This window comes from Pygocentrus nattereri, chromosome 21 (assembly GCF_015220715.1).
Source record: "Pygocentrus nattereri isolate fPygNat1 chromosome 21, fPygNat1.pri, whole genome shotgun sequence".
NCBI lineage: Eukaryota > Metazoa > Chordata > Actinopteri > Characiformes > Serrasalmidae > Pygocentrus > Pygocentrus nattereri.
Genome location: NC_051231.1, coordinates 5,488,322 through 5,513,348, shown reverse-complemented (window position 1 = coordinate 5,513,348; position 25,027 = coordinate 5,488,322). Strand labels below are relative to the sequence as shown.

At 41.8% G+C, this 25,027-nt stretch overlaps 1 protein-coding gene across 10 annotated transcripts in view; it reads right to left on the bottom strand.

Annotated features, from left to right (window-relative positions):
* Positions 1-4,162: 4,162 nt before the first annotated feature.
* The window catches only part of LOC108441428 (calmodulin-binding transcription activator 1-like), a 435,952-nt gene continuing 415,087 nt past the window's right edge, over positions 4,163-25,027 (bottom strand). For 5 of the 10 annotated variants that reach the window (XM_037532064.1, XM_037532059.1, XM_037532066.1 and 2 more), the window contains 13 exons: positions 18,855-19,018; positions 17,845-18,047; positions 17,661-17,739; positions 17,230-17,569; positions 16,364-16,794; positions 14,856-15,010; positions 14,236-14,482; positions 13,480-13,551; positions 13,359-13,379; positions 11,779-11,987; positions 11,538-11,612; positions 10,066-10,096; positions 4,163-8,478 (listed from right to left, as the gene is read on the bottom strand). In XM_037532064.1, coding sequence (XP_037387961.1) covers positions 8,446-8,478; positions 10,066-10,096; positions 11,538-11,612; positions 11,779-11,987; positions 13,359-13,379; positions 13,480-13,551; positions 14,236-14,482; positions 14,856-15,010; positions 16,364-16,794; positions 17,230-17,569; positions 17,661-17,739; positions 17,845-18,047; positions 18,855-19,018 — 2,060 coding nt within the window. In that variant the 3' untranslated portion in view covers positions 4,163-8,445. The remainder of the gene's footprint in view (positions 8,479-10,065; positions 10,097-11,537; positions 11,613-11,778; positions 11,988-13,358; positions 13,380-13,479; positions 13,552-14,235; positions 14,483-14,855; positions 15,011-16,363; positions 16,795-17,229; positions 17,570-17,660; positions 17,740-17,844; positions 18,048-18,854; positions 19,019-25,027) is intronic. The other 5 variants (XM_037532068.1, XM_037532062.1, XM_037532060.1 and 2 more) reach the window with 4 other exon arrangements.

The following is a 25,027-nucleotide window of genomic DNA, read 5'->3' as shown; positions in this document are numbered from 1 at the left end:
ATACAATTTTATAAGAGAAAAGTTTTGGTAAGTTTTTCTCCCACATTAGTTTTAACCTATATTGTTAGAGTGTCACACGCATGACTTTGAATTTGCGTTATATTGTCACATTTAGAATTCAGCAAATACCCAATGGCTTTTTTCACAAGTGAATCAAGTCAATGGGTCAACAGTGGTTTTCTAAGAAAGTTATTTAAGATATTTAAGTTACAGAGAAGTGTTTCTACTCCATGTCAGCCATCCATCATTACAAACACTACCCGACAGCTAAAGTAGCCTGTTTTTAAACACACGGGTATAAATGATTCACCAAAGATGTCCACCAAATACTGAGGACATTTAACCACAGCTCAACCAGCCAAGACGTCTCAAACAAGACGTGAAACATGACCGCTGAGCATTTCTGATGTACTAGCCTTGGATGTGATTCCTGCTGTCAGGAGGGGGGATCAAAACTATGAAACATACTTACAGCTGTATAGAAGTGCTTTGCTGATGTGGAACAAAATCTGCTCTTCTCCACTGCAGTGCTACTTCATCCAAGGTAAGTAATATAGCATAGCTAGCTAATGCATGCCATTTAAACTCAGCTAGATTTTAACAATTTATCTGTTACAGTACATTATACTTATTTACACCAACTGTTATTACTACTGAATTCTAAGTATGTTACTTAGTATGTTATCAGACTCTGTATTCGGTATTTGTACTTGGTCTGAAAAAAATGGTATTGGTAAAATGGTATCACTATACAATACAGATACAATGGATACAGATTCACTGAAAAATGATGGAACATCCTGATGATCTTGATGTCAACTCTTCAGCCTGCATTGTGGACCATGCCCTCCTTTAAAAGACCCACAGTAGTTCAGTTGGTTTCTGAGCAGTAGTTTCTGGCTAGTGACCGCATTAGGGGTGGGAGAATAAATCGACACAATATAATAGCAGAAGCGCAGGCCCAAGTATTTCTATCATAATCCACATTGTTTGTTACTGGCTTTTGTCAGTTGTGTTATTGTTAGTAATGGTCAGATAGCACTGCGGACAACACACTTTCCCCCACACAGTGTGGTTTAATCCCACATTAAGACAGGAATCAGAAACACCACTATAACATACCGATTACTGCTCAATCACTGGGTGGTTCATGAGGATAGTGATTCACCCCCCTACACCATATTAGAAATACACTTATTGCAGTGAAAACCTGTATTTTTTTTGTTAATTTGTCCATAAACAAAGCTAAACAACTGAACACTGGGCAAAGTAATTTGGTGTTAATTTCAAGTGATTTTTACTCCCCTTTAATCTGAACAGATCCAGTAAAAAGCATGTATAAGACATGTTCAACAATCGATTTGACATCCCACACTTTCTCATAAGCTAAAAATTCATTTCAGTACAATTACCAGATGAACAGAGAAATGACGTGGAAAAAATAAGCACTTTTTCATTTTCAGATTTTATTTTACAGCAGAAATTATATAAAGCATTCAGAAAACATTTTCCATATTTTAAGGGCAATTCAAAATGTTTTGCATGGCTTCAGCAGCTGAATATTTTTTTTAAACATATCCAACAATTCAGTGATGCTCTTACATGCACAATTACAGAAAAAAATAAATCTCACAAGGAGGACAGAGAGAGAGAGAGAGAGAGAGAGACAGAGAGACAGAGAGAGAGAGAGAAGGCCTGGGAAAAACAGAATGTGAGGAAACTCATTGGAGAAAGAAGGGAGGGATACAAAGCGGGAAATGAGAGAGAAGGAGGGGGAACAATTGAGAGAAAGAGAGAGAGAGAGAGAGAGGGGGGGGAGGTCTAATACTAGATTTACATGCAGAGTGTTGATTGCCCACTGCCCTGTAAGAAAGATGGGCTTCTATTTTTAGCTATTTTTTTTTCTTAGCGTCATTTGAAAATGATGAAAACGTGCATTAGGGTGGGGGGAGTATGAAATCACTGTCCATAGATCACTGAATGCCTGACTTTCTGTACCATTAATTGCATAAGAGGACGTGAACTAAGCATGTCTTTCATTCTTTTTTTTTAATTAACTTTCCCGTGTTCTTTTGATCTACAGTTCTCTGCTTAAAAAGAAACGGAAACTGTTTATTGCTCTGGGTTTGTAAGTGAAGAGTGGTTATCGGCCTAAACTGCCTTTCTATACTCCAGTGGGGTTGGAAACACGATGATATCACCAGTTTAGTCTTATTATACTACGACAACAGTGGCCGTCTCAGTCCACGCCGTTAGTCCACGTCTGAGCCACTGGAGATGTTGGCTCAGCACCGAAAACAAGATTACGAGTTTAGTGATCCTTTTGGTAAAACAGCCACACGTGACAAGGCTTTGGAAAATGAACTGTATGATGAGTGTAAAGCCGCATGAACTAGGCTTACATGTCTCTTTTGCCTCACACAGAAATATAGAATGAATGCTCTAGTATAAAAGACTCACATCTGCTGAATTAGCCTGTATCGGAACATGACTGGATTATTCAGATTAGCTTGATGCATTTACAGCTGAGGTATTCTTTTCAGGCATTTCCATTCCCACAGGGATTTGGAGATGCCAATTGACTAATGTCTATGCTTATGCTCCCTGGTCAGTTTGGTGACAACGATCAGATTTAAACTCCAGACATATGAGACCCGCCCTGCACCTCTTCAAAATAAAGGTTTCTAAAAGGTTCACATCTAGGAAACATCTTTAAGCGGCACCTTTATGTCCAGTAGTTCATCAAGGTTCTTTACACCTGCACTTCTGCAGCTCCTTCAAGAACCATCCATTGAGACATTCTTCATGGAACCCAAAGTGGTTCTGTGGCAGGGGTGCTGTAGCAAACCTGGTTTCTGGTTATCGACCACCCTGCAGAGTTCAGTTACAACCCAAATCTAACACACTTGTTCCAGATAATGAAGGCCTTCAGGTGTGTTGGATCTAAACCCTCCACAATGGTAGATCTCTGTTTACACTTTTGCTGTTTCTTCAAGAAAAACTATTGAAACGCTCTTCATGGAACCACAAGTGGTTCTTTTATGGCAAACCTGGATTCTGGAGATGTAGCGCCCTGCAGAGTTCAGCTACAACCCAAATTTAACATTTAACTTGCTCCAGGTAACGAAGGCTTTCAGGTGCGTTGGATTTGACCTGTCCAAGGTGGTAGATCTCCGCTTACACTTGCAGTTCCTGATGGAACTTGTTGCAGTTCCATCAAGAACCATCAATTGAGAGGTTCTTCGTGGAACCAAAAGTGGTAGCAAATCTGGTTTCTGGAGATCGACCACCCTGTAGAGTTCAGCAACAGCGCAAATCCAACACACTTGCTCCAGGTAACGAAGATGCATCGGATCTAAATCCTCTAGGGAGGTAGATCTCCCCTTGCACTTTTGCTATTTCTTCAAGAATGTCAATTCAGAGGTTCAAAAGTGGTTCTGCAAACCTGGTTTCTGGAGATCTGCCCCTCTGCAGAGTTTAGCTACAACCCAAATCTAAAACACTTTTTCCAGGCAATGAAGGCCTTCAGGTGTGTTGGACCTAAAGTCTCCAGTGTGGTAGATCTCTGCTTGCACTTTTGCTGTTTCTTCAAAAACATAAATTCAGAGGTTCTTCTTCAAACCATATATGGTTCTTTAATGGCAAAGGTGCTGCAGCAAACCTAATTTCTGGAGACGTACCCCCCCTGCAGAGTTCAGCTACAACCCAAATCTAACACACTTTTTCTTGGCAATAACAGCCTTCAGGTGTGTTTGATCTAAAGTCTCCAGGGTGGTAGATCTCTGTTTGTACTTGTACTTTTGCAGTTCCTTTAAGAACCATCAAATTTGAGGTTCTTCATGGAACCAAAAAAGGTTCTTCTATGGCAGGGGCAGTTTCTGGAGAACTGGCAACCTGCTACAACCCGACTTTAACACACTTGTTCCGGGTAATTAAGTCCTTCAGGTGCGTTGGATCTGAACTCGCCAGGGTGATAGACCTCCAGGACCAGGACTGGGCGCCCCTGTTCAACGGCGTCAATCAAAAAGCACCTTTATTTATAAGAGTGTGCTTCCTGGCTTGTGTGACTTGTGTTCCCGAAAGTAATGCTTGTTAAGATCGTGAACTTTACGACGTAGAAATGGAAGTACGTCAGCACGATCATTTTCTCCTGTTGATTCTGAGCTAGACCCGAAGCCCTGACCCGTTCTAATTAAGTCTCTCCAGAGGTTTTTTTTTTTTTTCGCTCCCTCCCCGTTTTGGCACCCTGAGTAAAATTACAAAAGGGAGGCAGAACGTTCCCTAAGCTGAAAGAACCTTTCAGAAAGTTGGTTGTTTGAGACACAGCAGACAGGTTGAAGCAGATTCTGCTTCCATTACTGAGTGTACTTCATAGTTGACGTGTTAAGGATTGGTGTGATTTTATGAGATTCGGTGATGACTTCCTGAAGTTTAGCTTGCATGCTCAGTGTTGGAAGAACATAGCCTAGAATGAGAGTCGAGAAACGGTTCTATTCACGCTAATACTGATGCAAAAATACGAAAAACAAGTAAGACAAGGTCAAGAGTCCTGTTCTAGCTCTGCTTCTTACTGCCTCACAGCAAATAAGAACTAACTGCTCTGTGATATGAAATGAGTAATAGTCCTATTCTACCGACCTATCTGGATACCGACAGGAAAAACAGGCATGCTTAGTGTATTATTCAGTCAATCCGAAATCTGGTTCTCATGCAAATGCCCCGTACATTTACAAGTCTCTCTAACACTGTATTATCTGGCACCCTGTATGCATTAGAAAATAAACTAACTGAACTGAAATATAGCTATATGAATCGATGTAATCAACCCAGCAATCCCAATGAAAAAAAAAAAAAACTGGCAGAATATTTTCAGTGGGAATTTCCACATTTTGGGAAGGGTTGGGGTTGAGGAGGAAGGGTAGACCTGGGCTATGAAAGGAATACCTTGTTTTGGACAGTAAAACCAGCTTTTAGCCTTGCATATCCACACGTATAAAAAAACAAAAAAACAAAACAAAACAAAAAAAACAGAACAAAAAATACAAGGGAGGAATCAGTTAACATTGACCTTCCATATAAATAATACACTCCTGAAAGTGTTTTTTCTCTGAAGCTTCATGCTTTTAGGCACTTTCTACAATAATACTGATATTAAATCTCTGCGATAACAAAGACAAATAAAAATGCAAAATCATACGAACACAGTTGTGTAGAGACTGAAACAAAAGAAGAACCGGGCTGAGATGGGAAGAAAGATACAAGCCATAAGACAGAAACCTGCAAATGAGCACCATACTTTCTGCTTAAAACAGACTGAATGCAGCTGCTGGTGTGCGTGAGTGTGTAAAAATCATTCTTTCTAAGGTGAACGCTTTGCCTATTCCCTCTGTCTTCTTGTCCAACCTCCTTCACAAATCCTAGAGCGCTTAACTCGAAGCCCTTGCATGTAACTTCGTTTTGCTGACATAAACACAAGTTAAGAAAGAAATACAAACTCATCATGAGTTCATGGCCGAGCCATGAAACAGGTTCAGTATTAGAAAAACAGAGTTTATGTGAGGTTTGAAATGAACGGATGGCAGTCTTGATCAGCTGAATCGCGATCAATTTCACATTCACACTGTAAGCACCCTGTGCAGCAATGTGTTTACTGATCGAGCTCAAATTAATGCAGTAGTATTAGCGTATCAGCATCATGTAGCTATGCTGCTGATCCAACCTGCCATGTTGTGAAAGACTTTTGGAAGTTTCTCTCTTCGCGCAGCCCAAGAGCCGCTGATGCACTTCAGCTGAGCCGGTGCAAACCGATCTGACGAGGCCTAGCTTAGATAACACTCTAATAGTCTCAGAAAACATTACGTAATCTTACATAAGATGTAATATGCATGGTTCCCAGTCGTTGCGTGTGATGATACGCTGTTTTTATAACTGTCATATATCGGTACGATGACTGCAGCCCTGTTAAAATCAATTAGAAGCAGCACAGGCTTTAGTGATCCCATAAACATCATCTGTTTCCCCAGCGTCGAGGGAGATTCCCTGTTCGAGACTGCCATTTACACATTTTTCATGCATTAATAGACCTGTCCTCATTTCAAACATTAAATCATCCATCATTCACAGTATGACACATCATTTTAGAGCAGCTTCATTCCACCTCTGTCCATTTCCCTTTCTGGGCTCAAACAAGTATAAGTGCTGATTAATGACCGGAGAACTAGAACTGTGTTGATATTCCTTTGTGCCCTGTGGAGACCTCTACTGTATGCCGGTGTGGAATGAATTGAAGTAATTTAGTACTATTTTCTTCTACACTGCGATTTTCTGTTCCTTGAAAGATAACTTAGTAATCTCAATAGAATTATTCAGGTAACTTGGCACCATTGGCAACATAAAAGGAAAAAAAAAACCTTTAACCCCCCCCCCCCAAAAAAAGAAAATGAAATACAAAGAGGTCATATCTGATAAGGTTATTTGGGTCTCCCCTAACTCTATATGTTTTATCATGATTTCGCAACGATGTCATGCTTTAGTAAATGCTCTTCATAAGAACATTTTAAATAAAAGACTCTTATAGTGAAATTGTTTGAATCATTTTACAGACCATAGCCACTACAATTTTTTTTCTTTATATTATGTTCTGTGTCATTGTCTTAAAGTTTCATGCACATGGCTCCTTCTTTGCACCAGGTATTTACATTATGTACAAACAATACAACCATACATCTTGGGCGTTCAAACAAAACTATACAATATATTTTTGTTATTTTTTTGTCTCTTATCGTGTTATTATCCCTTTTATGAATAAAATAATATATATTCTTAAATACAATCCTCTTCGGATAAATGTTCTGGCTCTCCGTGTACCTTCTTGTGTCTTCGTTATGTACAGAGACCGCACAATAGTCAAAAATATGGATTTCACTTGGAGTTTGTGTATAGGGCCCCTTCAAAAAGTCTCTAAGAAGTCAAGGCAATGCTATGTGAACCTCCACTGAAGCTTCTGGCAGCTTTCTGGAGTCTCAAAATGAACAAACAGCAACAATGAAAACCACTAAAACCATGTCACAGCACGCACACACACACACGCGCGCACACACACACACACACACACACACACACACATGCACACACGCACACACGCACACATATACACACACACACACACACACACACACAGCAAAAAAGTTCCGTAAACCTAGCAAAAATATTGTTTCTGTGGCACAATGTTTAAGACAACTATATAAAAAAAGAAAAAAATGAATTCAATAAAAAATATATAAATCAAAATATGTGCAAAAGGAGAGGAAAATGAGGTAAGGCAAGAAAAAAAGGAATAATGACCTGTACAGACAGGACAGAGGGAGGATTCTGGGGTTGTTGGAAGGATGTTGGGAATGGATGCCAACGCCACAATACACTAAATATGAAGGGAAGGAGAACCAAATGAAAAACACAAAACAGTTCCATCAGCATGCAGGAGCATTTGGCTCAAACACATGCACTGTTTCCAGATTAAATTCAGCAAAAACACGGGACTCACAAAGTCAGGCCAGCGAAAGGTGACGTTAAGAAAAAGGACTCGTTTAGAAAGTCAAAAAACAGTGCACACAAAACAGGTACCCTACAGAGATTTGGCTGTGTCCCAAATCCAAAGCGTCACTAGTTCCCTTTCTCCAAAAACACAAAAAATAAGACACTGATATTTCATAACCTTTGCCTAGACCCCACCTACATTCATATGAAGCCCATCCCTTTATGTTTTTTCCTCTGGATGAAAGGATGGCTTAGTCAGAAATGAAGAGTTGTGGAGATGGTACATTGAGCTGACTGAAAACTCTGCATGCATATGGTCAGTGAGATGAGGTCATTTTTTTTTTTTGGTTTGCTTTTGTCATTTTTGTTCTTTTTTTTTGTTCAAACTGATGTTCTTTTCCTTTCGAGATATAAAAACTTAATAATCATAGGTTCCGGCGTGATTACGTTAATGCAAATGTCACGTGTTTCTTGATCCTCTCAACTCCTTTACAAGCGCCATCAGGGTAAAAAGCCTTCGGCTCCATGGTAATCGCTCCTTAATATTTTTTTTTTGAAAAAAGAAAAAAAAAAATCTATGAAGAGTGCAAAAATGGCATGAAGATAATGTCATATTTCCCCGATATAGTCTTCATTTAAGCAGAACTCCCCACTTTCCCAAATGGAGAGGAAAAATACACAATGCTGTGGCAGTACCAGAATCAATAGTATCAGTTGAACTACTGTCAGTAACGTGACCGTCATGTTCTACCGTCTTCTGGGATCCATTGTTTTTTTTGTAGTTTTTTTTTAACCGTTGTATAGTTTTTGCCTTTTTGTAAATTGTACGTCTCTTGTAAAAACAGAAAGGGGAAAGGGAAACAGTCTGGACGTGGACGTTACATTGCGACGGGGCTCTTTGGCGAGCTCTCATGTTCCTTGGCCTTTTTCAATTCTCTCGCCCTGGAAGAAACAAAAGACGAAAAACAGGAGTGTAGGGTTAGACCGTGTTTCGAACCACCCTCCATAAGCACTCTTTATCTTCGGAGAGTTATCACCAGGAGACACACTTGCCACACTTGAAAATGTTACAATATATAGAGTATATTTTTGAATATATTGACAACATAACAAATGTATCTTGTTTTCTTAAGGGCAGCTTCTATCCTGAGTGCGCATGAAGTTACTTCAGCAACCGTGAAATGGCTTTAACCCCAGCACTAGAAGGTGGAAACATGGTGGAATACTCTGGGTCCCTAGATGATCTAATAATTAATGAATACTGACAAACTAATTCATTTTTATGTTCACTTGATGTATATATTTTCAAATACTTTCAAGGAAGGGGGCCCATCTGTGACCATTTAGATCACATCGGACCATTTGGACCAGAAATGTCTGACAGCTTCATTGAAAAGCAGCGTTTCTTCAGCCTTGAAGGCCTCTTATGCTGCTATTCCCCTACTAATATTGTTTAGTAACATTACATGCACTGCCAGACCCCAGAACTGATATTGGTGAAAAACAATGACATTAAAGTAAATGGAGATGCAACATAGCACTGTACACTGTTAGTCATATTTTTCCCTCAGTCTAACTGAGGTTGACCCCACACCCCCAGCCAGGTTAGATACATTTGGAAAAATCATGAGTATTATTTAGAGCTGACAAAACAATACAAGCAAAACTCCTTAATATAATAAAGAAACACAAATATCTTTTTAAATCACAGCTAAAACAAGAGTTTCACTTTTAGTGTTGTTAGTAACTTGTTTAAAGGGCAAAATACAACACATGCACAAAACATCACGGAGGTTGCAAACAGTGTTTTATACAATACAGAAGAATCAAATATGTTATTCGGCATAAATAATGTCATTTCTATATTACTGCAAACATATTCCGTTGGAGCTAAGAGTCCTTAAAACCACAAATACTGCTTAAATAAGCAGTCCCCCAACCCCTCAATCAAGCTGTTTAACCAAAGGCAAATAGGATATATGAAACAGGCAGCCAGGCATTCAAGAGATAAACCCTTCCTTAAAGGAAGTGATAGAATTTAGAGCATGCCCTGAAAGAAGCAAGGCCATCTGATCTTTGGCCATCATGCAATGCCATCCACACTATTCAGCAGTCCAGCAGTCCTTAGTGCTCTCAAAAGCATCCTCATAACAAGAGAGATGGAGGAAACATTGAGCAGGAGAAACGAATCAAGAGAGGGTGATTTGGTTAGTGTTGTCATAAATGAGTCGCTATAGTTAGCTAGGCCTTTTGTCCCCTCTCTCTCATTCAGAGGCTCAATCCACTGGAGGCTCCAGTTGGCCATCATGCAAGCAGGCATAAAGCAAGAGAAAGAGAGATGGAGAGAGAAGAAAGACAGCAGAAGAGAGAGAGACATGAAGAGAGTCGCTGACCGCAGAGAGAGAGAGAGAGAGAGAGAGAGAGAGAGATTCAGGTAGAGTGAGCAGGATAGAGGATAGAGAGGCATAAAGGGTAAGGTAAAACAGTAAGTCAGTGGGGTACAAACTGAGTTGCTGAGGCTGCACTCACCCGTTTGAACAGTCTATGGTCCATCAAGGGGCTTTGCATAAACAGCAAAACAACACCAGATAGCTATTAGCACATACTGACGTTCAGGTGGGTTCGGGAAAGGAGAGGGCCCAACTTAAAATGCGGTTTCGTAGATTCATAAGTGAGTGATTTGCTTTTGTGCTTTGGACTACATAGTCCTGACCATAAGAATGATTTAGGTATTCGTTAGGCTTTGTTCACACAGCAGGCAAAAGTGGCCCAAATTCAATCTTTTTCCTCATATGTGACACAGATGTGTGTCTACCTGCCAGTGTGAACAGATAAACACTGAATCTGACATTTTCAATTCCGATTTGAGACACTATCCGATATACGGCAATGCGACACAGTCTGAACAGCCAGATCGGAATTCATGCGACTTTTACGTCACTCCAACTTGACATTTGTGCTGCTGAGACTCATAAACATTTAGGCTAATGTCTCTGTACCAAAAAATTAGAAGGTACTTATTGTAACTGCTCCGTGAGATTTTAAAAGATATGGCTGAATGTGGCCGTGGGGGAACAAGGCTGCTGCAGTTAAAAAATCTGAAAGCAAAGTTTAAAGAATCAAAGAAATGAACGTGGCCTTTTATATGATGAGCTCAAACACATTCTGGGTGATCAATGAAGCTTAATGATGGCTCCTGTGATGCTGGCGAGGATGAAGCTGAACCCTCCGGGAGCGACTGGCGTTCGTTGGTGGTCGTGATTGTTTACCTCTGGATGAGCTGTGTGAAGCAACGTGAAGCTCTGTTCTTTTGCGCATGCAGGTCAGTTTAGGAGCTGGTCTGTTCAGGCTGATGTTGCATACAGATCGCATTTAAAAAATATTGTGAACAGACAAACCAAAAAATTTGATTTGGTGAGAAAATCAGATTTGGGCCACTTTTACCTGCTGTGTGAATGTAGCCTTAGAGTTGGTGCAACATTATTACATACTACATCTTTTCTAATATCAATGCTGAAACCTTAAGCATCAGCTAAAACTGAATCCAATACATTATTCTTTAACAATTACTGAGCTTTAAATTTGTCCATTTAAGTGGGCACTTATATCTAATATCTTTTTAAAACTGCTCTACAAAACATTTAATGTTCCTACTATTATCATGTGACCAACTATATTTCAGTACGCTACAAGCATTTCTGTAATATTTCTAGATTTGTTACAAAATCACACTGGATTTTTTTGTTTCTTCAGTAATTTTCTGCTGGTATAGGCCGGATACCGATACTGAGTTTGTTAAAAGATTTCTGAAATTAATCTTCTGTTTGCTTTTGAGTGTCAAAGTACTGTTTTATAGGGTATAATGGTTTATAATCCTGTTATTGTGTCTTCATAATTGGTAGTGAGTTGAAAAGTAGACAGCTAAGAGAGGGCAACTGTGAGTTTATGTGGTTGCAGTTGAGAGTGACTGCGCCATGAGAGTGATTCATGCTATAACTTACCTGTGGCGACATCGGAGCAGAAACCGCATTATTTTTCTGGCAGCCTGGTCTTGCCTCTTGGTCAGTAGACCACTTCTAAAAAAAGAGTGATGAGCAGGAATGGTACAGCTTTGTAAAACCAATAAAACTCTCAAAATTCTGCAAGACTTTTTAAATAATGTGCTGTAGTGTTTCTCATACTTTGGGCAATTTAAAATTCAGTATGTTTTGTTTGGTGTACATGATGCTCTTGTGGTTATACCTGAGTTTGTGCTGCACTAAGACTGCAGCTGCAGCAGCATGAGAGTGCGAGTGTGCGTTGGGCCGGCCTAGTTCCTTGTAGCTGCGATAGTACTGCTGGATCAGCATGGCTGCCCGGCGACTCTGCTGGAACTTTTTCTGCTCGTGGTAGCTGCGGAATTTACTCTGGATAAGGATGGCGGCCAGCGTCATCTTCTTATAAAGTGCATACTGCCAAAGGAAGAAGTAAACAGATGAACAGCGAAAGACTTGTGCCAGTTTGGCAACAAATCCTAATCTTTTCCTGTAGTGCTGAGCAATATGTCAGTTTTACTGGTATATCAATGTTTGTGCCACACAGTGGTCCTGATTTTGTGTTTAGGCAGCACTGACTCACAGCAGAATTCACAGATAGTTAATTGCAAACAACAGTATGGGGTCTCATCTTTAAATTGTGGGTTTAGCTGTTTCTACCACACCTATTGCTAACAGGTCAAGCTTACAGCCATGCAGTCTCCATAGACATTGGCACTAGAATGGGCCATACTGACTTTTAGCGTGGCAGAGTCATAGGATGCCACCTTTCCAACAAGTCAGTCTGTCCTGGAAAGATCCCCCATAAACAGTAAGTTCTGTAACTGTGAAGTGGAAATCTTTAGGAGCAGTGAAGTGGTAGGCCAAACGAGCTCAAAGAACAAGGCCGGCAAGTGCTGAAGAATTAGCACTTAAGAGCACGTCTGATGTTATTGGTTGCAACACTCACTACCGATGTTCAAACTGTGATGAATGACAGCTCTCCATCTGGCAGTCTAATGGACAAATCTGGTTTTGGCAGATGCCATGAAAACATTACCTGTCTTAAAACATAACGCCAACTGCAAAGGAGGAGGTGGAATAATGGTCAGTGACTATTTTACATAGTTTGGGTCTCTTAGTTCCAGTGAAAGAAAGTTTTATTGCTACAGCCTACAATGACAGTGGGTGAAAATTCTTTCAAGCACTGTTCAGCATGTCACTGCCTCTGTGCACAAACCGATGTCCATAAAGAAATACAATTTGTTGAGTCTGGTGTGAAAGACCTTGACTGGCCTGCGTAGAGCCCTGATCTCAACCCAGTTGAGAACCTTTGAGATGAACCAGACTGCTGACTGTGAGCCAGACCGTACTGGCCTATATCAGTGCCTGACCTCAGTAATGCTCTCATGGCTACATTTAAAAAAAATACTGACAGTTAATGTTCCAAATCTAGTGGAACGTTAGCTGTAGGTATCTAATCTAAGTCTTCTCAGATGAGTGGAGGCTCTTAAATTAGCTTTAAAATAAGAAAATTAGAACAAAATAATCAAATGAAAGAGAGCGATGCCCAGTTTTGTGGCCGTGATTACCAGTTATCAGGCAGCATGGATTTATGAACATTATTAACTTACTAAATATCATCTGATACCATGCTAGTGTAATATTTGGAAAAGGTGATACTGAAATTTATCGATAATGCCCAATACTACTTTCCTGTATGTATGAATGTCAAGCAACTTTACTTCACAAGAAAAAAAAACTGAGAACATAATATTATAACAGTCCTGATAAAAATGGCCATATTACCTTCAAGGCTATCCATGTCAGCTTGTGAAAGAAAGAGGAAGGACATGAAGGCATGCCAAACATCATCGTACTGCTGACAAGAGCAGAGGGGTCTGCCAGAGTTCCTAGGCTTTGAGCTTACCTGTTTGTACTTTTTATAACAGCGCTGAATAACAGCAGCTGCCAGCTCCTGTTGCTCTCTGAGAGGACGCCCCTGCAGGTAGGAGGGAAAGGGGGATGTTGTGGAAGGAGGGAGGAAAGGAGGAAAAAAGAGGACAAGAGAGGAGAGGAAAGAGACATTAGTATTCACAGGGAAGCTGCAAGTGCATGACCACGGAGATGGCATTTGATCCCTTTCTTTGGCTGGCCAAGAAGTCCTCTTACATTGGTCGAGTTCCTGAAAGTGCTTTTTTGATGGGGGGGGAAGAGATCCAGACCAAAGTGACATCCTCTGGAGCAGGGAAGGGATTACTACTTACAAATTGGCAAGCAGTGTGTCATTGGAGATATTCTGTTCAAACAACCAATGTGGTATTGATTTGGGAATTGGGGCGCATCCCTTCAGACATAAATAGAGAGCAATGCAGTCATTCCCTATAGGCAGGCCATGCTTAGCTCAAGCAATCTCCCCATGCTTAACTGCAACACTGATGCTCTATCTGCCTCTTAAGCTCACACCTCAACAGCAACCATCCATTCAGTCACCTTTGAAACCCAGGATCTGAGACATCTGCTGTCTGGTTTACCTTACAACACCACACAGAACAGTACAGTGCAGCACAACCTTTGAAACCAGGCCACGATGAACACTGGCAAAACACCAAAAGGGACACCACGACAGCCTACATGAGCAGTGATATCGGGATGCCCCTGAAGCCTGGACGAAGCCTTATCCTACCTTATACTTGCGGAAGGTGCTTTGGACCTGGCGTGCTGCCTCGTAAAGTTCTCTCTGCTCGTGGTCAGAAAGGGCCAGCTGGGTGAGGTCCCGCTCCTCTTTGCTGTGGGAGGCGTTGAGGAATGCGCTCCAGTCTGCCGGAGAAGGAAGGCCCAGTTTCCCAAGAGGGCTCTCGGGTTCTGGCTTGGCGCCAGAATGGCCGCCACCCAAGCCAGCGGAGGAAGCCAGGGGCTTGTTGTACAGGAACCTAGACAAATCAAGCATGTTAAAACATGGTACTCAAATTAAAATGACAATCTATGCTGCGTAACCGTGTTAATGGTAGGACAGCCTGTCCATAAACACTGAGTTGTCAGTTTATTAGTTACGCTTACTACATAGGAGCACTGAATGAAGCTCATTGGCCGAATACATTTTCCCTGTCTATCAATGGAAAGGGAACATCATAGGACCACTGCTGGCCTGATATCACTGGGGTGACGGACCACTCTCAACAGATCAGTGGCAGCAATAAACCTAATAAACTGGCAACTCAGAGTGAAAGATAATGACCACAACAGGTCATTATCAACTGATCAATGCACAAACTAAAAAATGCATAACATGAAGTCAAACAGTACCTTTCTGCATCTCCAAGGTAAGTGGCTAACCAGCTCATGGTGCTGTTGACCGTAACATTGTCCAGAGGTGTTGGCTCTGTGGCAACAAAGGTTTCGCTCTTGATGCGATCAGGTGTTGCTTCGATGATGTGCTCTGCAAGAGTCATCATGTTCATCTGCAACATGAAGAAGCACAACTCTTTATTTTGGGAGGTTGGCAACTTCTGTTTGTGCATCTTTAGTCTCACAGTCATTATTTTTTGAATGAATGTCTTTGCAAAAATGAGCTAATAAATAATTAACTTTACATTTAATCTTACAGCATGCAGGGAGCATTTTTGTTGACTCTAGTATAGTTAAAATAGTTTTGCTGACTATGGACCAAAATGCTGTTCAGATAGTGGAGGAAAATGGAGTAGCAGTTCTCTGTAATTATGAGGTTACTTGCTAACAGTAAACTATTGAGTGACCTTAATGTGATTCATGCGATCAACCTTTTCAACTCCTTGAGACCACCAGTGGTTTAAAAACACAATTCGTCATATTCTTCATAATTTTCATATTTCATAAGCTCCATTCAGAAGCTGGGCGTCATATGAGGCTGTAACTCTTCTCTCCAGTCTAATAGGCGGTGATGTCATTTTAAACCCTTATAATAAAAGAAGCTGAACTTTGTTTTTCTACTGGAAGTCGACCCGTTTTTCCCCAAATCTGGGCTATAAACTATAAACAGACGGCGTCTCTTCAGTGATCTGCTCTGTAAAAATAATTTTAATAAAATAATACAAAGAGCGTCTGAGATTTTTGGCAGTAAATTGTAAGTATATAGCAATATGTGTAATCATAAAACACATTTTCTGTTAATTTGAAGGGAACCTTTACAAACATAAAAATAAAATTGTACATTTATTTCATGCAGTTAATGAATAATTTGTCTTACGATTTGGTCACATAAATTCAGATGGAAAAACCAAAATAAACCCTGGTAAATAAGACATTCATATACATATTCATATACATAACTCTCACTCGATGTGGACACTTTTCCACACTGCTAGTAGGGCTGCTCCACGTGGAAGAAATACTAGTAGTGTCATTACAGCATACTTTGACTGTGAGATGCTTTGCAATATATTAAAAACACCAATCAATGTCACATTATAACACCCACAGAAAAATTCATCTTAAACTCTGGTGCTCATTGCACACAATAAAAAACATGTGATTGCTTAGAAGGCTCATTTGCATAATACAGCCTTCTGCTACATCAGTATTGCAAAATCTAAAACTGCAATAATTAACAAACCATATATTAAGCAGTGCTCGTTGCTAGGCGCTGCAGATTCTGTCTAGAAATGAATAAAAGCTCAACAATTTATGCCACTGCTGATAAGGATTTCATTTACATTGCACTGGAGTGGCTGCAATGGACCTGAACACGTTACATAACGAATTGAGTTTGATAAGGCTGTTTTGCCTGTGGGTCTGGAGTCAGACATGACCTTTTGTGTCTATTCTTTCAGCCTCACCTGTAAGTCTCCTGTGTTCTCCAGATCTTCTTGGCTTGCTAGCAGCTCGGAGACTGTCCCTGTGCCAGACGCTTCTCTTAACCTCAGCCTGCTTGCCAGCCTCTCTTTAGCAAGCCCTCCAAACTGGCCTCTGCGTCCCACAGCCTGTCTGGCACTCCACCGCCCACCTCCTCCACAGGCTGAGCCCAGCTTTGTCTGAGACTGTTCACCCTTCCCAGCCTCCTTCTCCACAGTTCCTTCCCTGGGCGCTTTGGGAGGGCATGCTTTAGTTTTGTGAGCATGCTCTTCTAGCCGTAAAGGAGCAGAGCTTGGCTTGCCTGGCCTTGCTTGGTGGCTCTCAGGATTAGGCTTGTGTTTCTTGGTTAATGGTGCATCACCCTGGCCTTCGCTGTTGTAGAAGCTGGAAGGTTCTGACCTGGGTCTCCTTAAGTCTATAGAGATAAAAAACAACAAAGATGCCTCAGTGGAAACACTGAAATGCAAAACAACTAGAAATACAGCTACCAAATTTGAGATTTTGCTGTGCACTGAATTGTTTCTTAAAGTTACACTATGTAAGATTTGGGGATATGGAGACCTCTCTGGTGGAAAAGTATAACTGCACACAACGTGCAGTGAGCGTTCATGACGATAGTATGTAAACACATATGACTATATATAAAAACTATATATAAAAAAAACATAGCATATTTTTTCTTCCTGACTCAGTAAAGCTGCTTCACTGAATTTTAACCAACAAAATTATGTGAAGTACAGCTTTAAAGAATCGTAATCAAATAGAATCATGCGGTCAGAGATTTCCACCCCTAATCTTGAGACCTTTAGTGCATCACTAATGTGCATGCAGGTTAAATGTCATTGCTTACCTGTGTTCAAAGTTGTAGCAGAGCTACTGATGCTACTGCCTCTGAGTCCAACAGAAGCACTCTCATTCCCCCAAACGTCCATCCAACCCTCTGTGGCTGATCCCTCAGCAGATGGGGAGAAAGGCATGCTGGGAGTTGTAGTCAGTGTACCTGGCTGCTGCTGCTGCTGCTGCTCCTCCCTCTGAAGATTTTCCAGACACTCTGCCAGCTTAGTGTGGCCACGAGAACGGGCTGTGGCCAGCGGTAAGCGGCCGAGGGAGTCGGGGATGGCCAAGGCACGTCGATCCCACTTATATAAAACCACTGCTGCTTCCATGTGACCCAGAGCACAAGCCCACATCTAAATGAGAAGACATCAGTGACAAGTCAGAACATCAGTTGCAGTATTTAGTATTTGAGTATCTATCAAAGCATCATCTCCCAAAGCTCACCAAGGGTGTGCAAGAAAAGTGATCCACATTCAGGGGATCCACCTCCAACTCCAGGTCAATGCTGTCTGCATGCTTAGTGCTGTGGAGGAAATGAGTGGAGAATTAGCATAGATTCAGTATCGTGACGCTTTACTTTTGCCACATCACTCGTCCCTAATGTGTGTTCATTAAACTGCACACTTACCGCCACTTGATGAGTGTTTGGATGAGGGTTGCGTAGCCCTGGGCTGCAGCCAGGTGGAGCAGAGTCATACCCCGGAAGGTCTTGGAGTGGATTAAGTGTTTAGACTTGGCCCAGCAGGCTCGGTTCATCATCTTCTCACAGACCACCACAACACGACTCTCAAAGGAGCTTCCTGCCTGGCCCTGGCCCTGACCAGGAGAGAACTGAGGGGACACAGGACCAGAGGTTGTTCCAAAGTTTGGAATGACTCTTTTAAATAATAATAAAAAAACACTTTTACTGCAGTTACAGTTGCATGTAAAGGTTTGGGCACCCCTGGTTGAACTGTTTTACTGACAGAAAGTGAAGACTACATCATCTTCAGGGGAGTACATGTTAATGCACAATCACTGTTTATTTTTTTGTTTCAACATACTGGGAAAAATTTTTTACATGAAATGTGGTGCGGACAAAAAGTAATGGCACATTTTTCCCCCAATATATTAACCATAGCAAGTAAATAGAAATTGTGCTCTAAAATTTGTCAATTTGTTACCTGTAGGGGACGTGCTAACTTAAATTTCTGCATACGACCGTACGTGTATAACATGCTTCCATAGACTACTTGACAAATAACGTAATTTACCATAAATAGAAAATTAATACACATTATTTATTGTTCAATAACTCCTTATTGTTCTCAAAATACTCCAAATAGAGCATAAAACATCATAAAATGCTGCATGGTCTTCAGTTATTACAGATATTACAGTCTACGCTCACTGTATAATTGTAATGCATTATTTTTTTATTTATATAACTACAAAAATGAACATGAAAAGTGATTTCCAACTTTTAAATGGGAGCACAGTTACATTATTTAAATACTTCTGTGCAACACAAGAATGTTATTAATATGCCCATACACACATTATTTATTTTTTATCCAAAAGCTATAATAATAAACATATCAAATATCAATAAAATCATCACATATTGACAAATACGTGACGAGCCAGGTTGATAATCACCTGTGCCTGGTCAGCACTGCCTCTTCCCTCTCCTCCACTTCCTCCTCCTGCTACTCCACTTTCAGATGATCCTCCGCTGCTTTGCTGCTGCTGGCCAGCCATCTCCGCCATCCTGCGCTCCATCTGCTCCAGGCGCTCCAGGATGGACATTCTGAACTGGTTATCTGTGGCATGGACACCAGAGGAATCTGTTAGATCCACATTCACCCTACAGTTGCCCTCTAAGACCACCTGTGTGAAGCTCAGTAAAACTGACCCATCAATAGGGGTCAAAAGACAGAGTCCATGGCTGCAGTCCAACTGGAGCCTTACAGATACCATTAATTAATTCATTCATTAATGACAAAAGAGTTTCAGAACTCGAAAGGCTTGCTTTGCAAATTTTCTAAAGGTCTGTTGGTCAGGAAATGTTGACGCTGATGTAAAGATCAGCAAGTGTTTTCAAACATTTTAGTTTTGAGGTTTTCTTGTGAGACCAGCAATCCAAAACTCAATGCATAACACAGATAAAGAGCAAAGTGGCAGCACAAGACAACTGCTCAGACACAAAGACAAGCCCCTCTCAACCTTTAGAACATGGGTGATGCAGATATGTTTTACATTTAAACACCACTGACCACAAAACCCACCAAGAAAACAGGTTTTAATAAGCATATGTTTATTATTAAGACATTTCTATATGATATCGTCCCTACTGAAAGGCAGAGAGAGCATCTCTGTGCTTGCCAACAGTAGTGGCTTCAGCGCGTCTTTGTTCAAACAGTGCTGCAGTGTTGGTGCAGTGCGGATGATGTCATCTCCACCTGCTGTTGGCTCCCTCGCCCCCCCCCCCCTCTCTCTCTCTCTCGCTCTCTCTCTCTCTCTCTCTCTCTGTCCACTCGGAGTGACTCAGAATGCGGTGCACGTACGCCAAAGCAGGGTTGGAGGATAGGGGGGAGGGACCAACTCACACTACAACGGCACCGTGACATAATCAACGCTTGGCCCTCCCCTCCACTACACCTCCAGCAGCCTGGAGACAGCGAATCAGTGGCCAGCACAAAGTGACAGAGCAAACAGGCTGCTAAATGCTCTGAGCTTTGTGTCAGGGCTCAAATCGGAGAAGGGCAACATTCAAATAAAACCAATTACAACTTTGAACTGTCCTGGGCTGATGTAGCATGAAGACTTCAATTACATAAAGTCTTGAAATGACTTAAAAGTTGGGTGTAAGTCCAGGTTTAGTAGTCTGTGCAAACAAAAACGAACATTCCTTAACACAAGCTGTTACGGTGGATTCACGTTTACGTGAAAAGTGTGCTTGGCGATCCAAATGTTTTCATCACAACCTGCAACTTTTAAAAGAATACACAGCTGTTGTTGACAATGAAGGTAAGCCGATAGCCACCAACTGGCATGATGTCATTTTCATAATGATAACTGTGAGCTACACATATTCATTCATTATAAGCAGCATTAGCATTACTGACACTCATTATTTGATTGAATTTCCAAGTGTACAAAAAATGCTCAGTAGACTTTCAAAAAGACAACAAGCTAAAACCCTCAAGAGAGAATACATCAAGAACAAGTGACCCCATAAACATCCGAAAGTATGTCAAAAACAAATACTGAATGCGCATCTTACAAATTTCACAAATAACTAAGTAATGGTCCAACGCAAAAACGCTGCTCACAAGTTATCGCTTAACTCAGTCCGAAATTGACCGAAAACCAAAAAAAAGAAGAAAAAAAAAGAAAAACGAAGTTAACAGCTTGAGCCGATGTGCATTACCCTCTTTTGTTGGTGTGTTGCATCAGAGCAGAAAGTCCATTGGCCGCTGAAGTCCTGCTGGCCATGTGGATCTCATGTGGCTGGCATTAGTGTGCTGTGTGATGGAGGCGCTAAAGCCGCTGTTGCCAGGCTCTCTGTGTATTTCACTGAAATGTATCCTCCTGCAGAGCCTAGCCTAGTTTCTCTGTTTCATCACGGTATTGCATCAGGCAGGAAAGTGGGGGATCTTGCACCACTCTGTGGCCCCCAGCTCAACTGAGGCACTTTAACGAACACTTGTTGATGCTCGGCAGTGAGAGACTGCTCCTGCTGTGTGGCTGCTGTTTTATTTAGTGGTGTAATCAACAGTTTTATCAGTAGCAAAACTCGTGTAAGGCTGTCACTATTAACCGATTGAACACAATGGTTCCATTAAATAAAATGTTCATCTTCTCAATGAATTTGTCATGATTATTTGGCAATTTGCATGATGACAATCCTCATTTCAAATTTTCTCTCTTGCAATTTGGAACAGAGTTTGATGGACACACGCATTTCTGTCAATGTATTTTTTCAGTAAAGTACCTTGGAATCTCTAACAGTCTCTACAAACTTTGCCACTCTTCAGTTTTTTACTGTTTGGGCTCTGTAAAAAGCTTAACTATTCAATTATTTGTACAAAATTTGGTAAATTTATATACATTTGCTAAGACTTATATGATCAATACTACAAGACTGGTCTGTACTGAGCATGAAATGTAACCTAAAATGCTGACAGATGTTCTTTTTTGCTCCCATTTAGCCTTTACGGATTAAAAGCGAAAAATGCTAAAAGATGATCTTTCTTGTGTTCATTTCCTGCAACGATTTTCCACAAATCCCAAATCACATGTTTCGTCCCGAACTATCCCTCTTAATGGCAATGACACTCCAAATAGCAACATAAATTTTATAAAAACATTTTCTAACTGGGTTGTACTCGTAAAAACGTAGGGATTGTGCGTTTCCTGGGGATTTGGGTTGGAGTTTGTAATGCGTAGTGATTGTGTCTCAAGAGGATTTAGCTCACGATGGGCTGAAAGCTGGGATAACAGGTCCTAATGCTGTGGATGTTAGTGGATTACGGCCCCCGGACAGGTGCTTTTGGTCGGAGATACAGTGGGAGGTGAGACGGCTTAGTCGTAATGCCATTACCTACGTCGATCCTAATCCCGCCGCTGATTATGTGCGTTAACTCTCCTTGTCCAACCCTATGAGAGTATGTTGTTAAGCTAAAAACGCTGAATGTAGGGCACGAGATTGCACACGGACGGATAAGAGCGGACATGTGTGTTTTCTGCCACACTGCCCTGAACATTTTCTGTTGAAATGTGTCATAATTTCAAGATTTTCTTAAAATCCGAACACACAGAATGGCACGTATGACACACCACCTACAGCACTTTTGTGAGCATATTTTTATTTTCGAGCTGCTGATCCGTTGCCCCAAAGCAGCAGTGCTACGCTTCCTCAGTTTTAAGCATCAGGCAATCAGAGTTGACTCAGAGAAACAAAGGCTCGCAGCTCAAAAAGACCTTGGACGCTGGAAACAAGAGCACTTTTGTTGTTTGTTTTCTTTTTTCCCCCTCTCTCTCTCACTTCATTTTCTCCAGGCGCTGTGCATTTTGTAATGATGCTGTTCATCATGTAGACCTTGTAGAGACAGTTTCATTTGAGGAACCAGGGAGAAATGTGACACATACATATACAAACCCAGACACAGATCAGGCTCAAAAAATTATTTATGATCAACACAGTGCAGATTAGTTTTCTTGGCCGAGCTTGGAGTAGTTTCTCGAAGTACACTTCAGGGTTTTACTTAAAGAAAATGTTTAAAACTACATAAAAACTCACTTTTGTTACTTTTTATAGGGAAACTAAAACTAAAAACTGCCTGAAACTTAAGCTCCGTCTCCTTGCACACTGCTTACTTTATAATGCCTATTGATACAGAACGTAAAAGCAGGGATCTTGTATTTTTACAAGCATTTGGTTTGAATAGACTAGACTGCCTCCTGCAACTTTGGGATCAGTGTTAATGGTCTCTTAATGGAACAAAACACAGTATTAAAATACAAGTCATTCAGTCTTGGTTAGGGATCAGATTAGAAGCTATCGTGCCTGATTGTCATTGCTTCGCCGTTCTGGCATGAGCGTTTCTCTTCAACGTGGTTCAGTTCAGCAAAGAACTTTGAAGCACATGACAGTCCGAGATTTCAAACACAAGAATCGGACGCGTCGCAGTGGGACAGAGAAGCTGAAGTCCAGGGCTGTTCTAATACAGCAGGCTAGACTGAAAGCCTTAATAACAAACCCAAGCATTCCACAGGAAATGTCATGTGGAAAAGACAACTTTGAACTTTCTCTGCGAGGTTCGATTACGGCGACCTAGTTTTCCTCTCTGGGAAGAATGAAGGGAACACAAAGGGGAGGAACTACGGCTTCCATTCAAACCAAAATGCATGGATCCCTCAGCCTGAGTAGGGGCGCAGCAAAGAAAGTTGCCCACAAGTTGTCTTCTCCGAAAACAAACCAATGTCGACCAAGGCAGTCAATTCACAATGAAAGAACAGCCCGAAGTCACAAGCTGTCAACATGTGTCTACGTTGTCTGAGAATGTGAATGCATCTGGACCTGACAGCTTCAAGCGTGGACACCAGACACACACTCACTCCCTCAGTGTGAACATCTGTGTCACTTTTTAAACCACCTATGGTCCTGAAAACGGACAAAGCATGAGCCGCATCAAGAAGAATGACCTGATCATCTCACCACCAAACTGTGCTTACTTTCACTCATAATACCAGCTAGAACTGATGTGTGCGATTGCAGACGAGCCCACTCTGCTGCTGTTATAGTGGGAAAGTGTTGCAAAACTTCTTTTCTACATTGCATTGTGCGAGTCTCGTGCGTTGCTCCAGCACGAGCTCTCCCTTTAACCGGCATACGCACTCACGTGCTGCAGGAATCAGACGCACAGCAGTCATAACAGGAGTTTGGAGACACAACACAGGAACAAGCACACATGCAAACAAGACTTTGGTGCAACAGCTCACAAACATGCAGTAAGGCTCGTGCAAAAAAAACAACAACAAAGGCTCATTCACAACAAACACCCAACAAACGCAACGCCGGCTAATCGCACGGCAATGCACGGGCAGGAAAGCGAGGCGTTTGCACTGACCGAAAGCGCTCGTGTCGTCTCCTGTCACGCGCACATGCTCTCCTCTCCAGCGTTCTAGTGCAGAGTGAAGCGTAGCGCGCGCCTAACGGAGCCAACAACAATAGAACAACGTGGAGGAGAGTGAGGGGAGTGGAGAGGAGGATAAAGACTGCCCCTCTCACTCTGCCCCCGTTTACCTCCTCCTCCTCCTCCTCCTCCTCCTCCATTCCGCGCCACTGGGTTTTGTCTCGCGTCACGTAACGAAAGCGCGTGCGACGTGGATCGCTCGAGCTCGTGCACGATCGTCCCCGTTTCTGTGCCGCTCGCTTTTGTGCTCGTGAGAAAACAAGCAGCCATGAACGGAAAAGCCCGACAGACTGATACAGGACAGGCTAACGCTCGACGCAGCATCTGAGCTTCTTCAGTCCGAGTCTAGACGCCGCGTTTTGGTCTGGAAGTCCAGTTTCTGGTCATTTTTCACGTTAATGAAGCCCAGTTTTAGCCCGAGTGTGCGCCCCGCTGCCTCAGACCTGACACGCACTCACGCCAGCACCAAACAAGCCGTGCATTCTGTGGCTGAGTGCTGGGAGTGGCATCTCCCTGCTTAAGTCCAACACCATAACACACCAAACGATAGTGGGGGGCAAACTCGCAGCCCCCCTGGCTGCCGCTGTGTGGGTTTTGTGGCGTTTTTGTGTCAGTGGGCTACAGTTTCAGCCCTCTGCCTGTTTCCTCCTGGTTCTGTACCTGCAGTGCTGCAGCCCAAGCATCCCCCCCTGCATTATGACAAATGAAGGCTACACACATACAAGCGAGGCATGGAGACTCTGACACACTGGACTTAGGGATTCTCTCTCCTAGCCTGCCTGATAACCACATTCATTAAACAAAGATCGTTTTTGTGCTGCTTATTATTCTGCCTGTTATGTTTCTGGACACTGTACGGCTGCAGGTGCCACATGGTGGAACTTAAGGCTTACAAAGTTAAAAAGCACATTTCTGTCTCATTTTCTCATGATAGATCATACAGAAGCTGTAGGTGACCCACACAGCCCAGTGCTAGCTGTAATTAAAGGGTCCATATGTCACATTTTCCATGCATTTAATAAGCCCCCCCCAAAAAAAAGGTACCAAAAACTTTTCAAACCACTTTTTGTCTCTCAAACATTACTGTGCCTTTAAGACTGACGTGTAGAACTGAACTCTGTTCTGACTCCT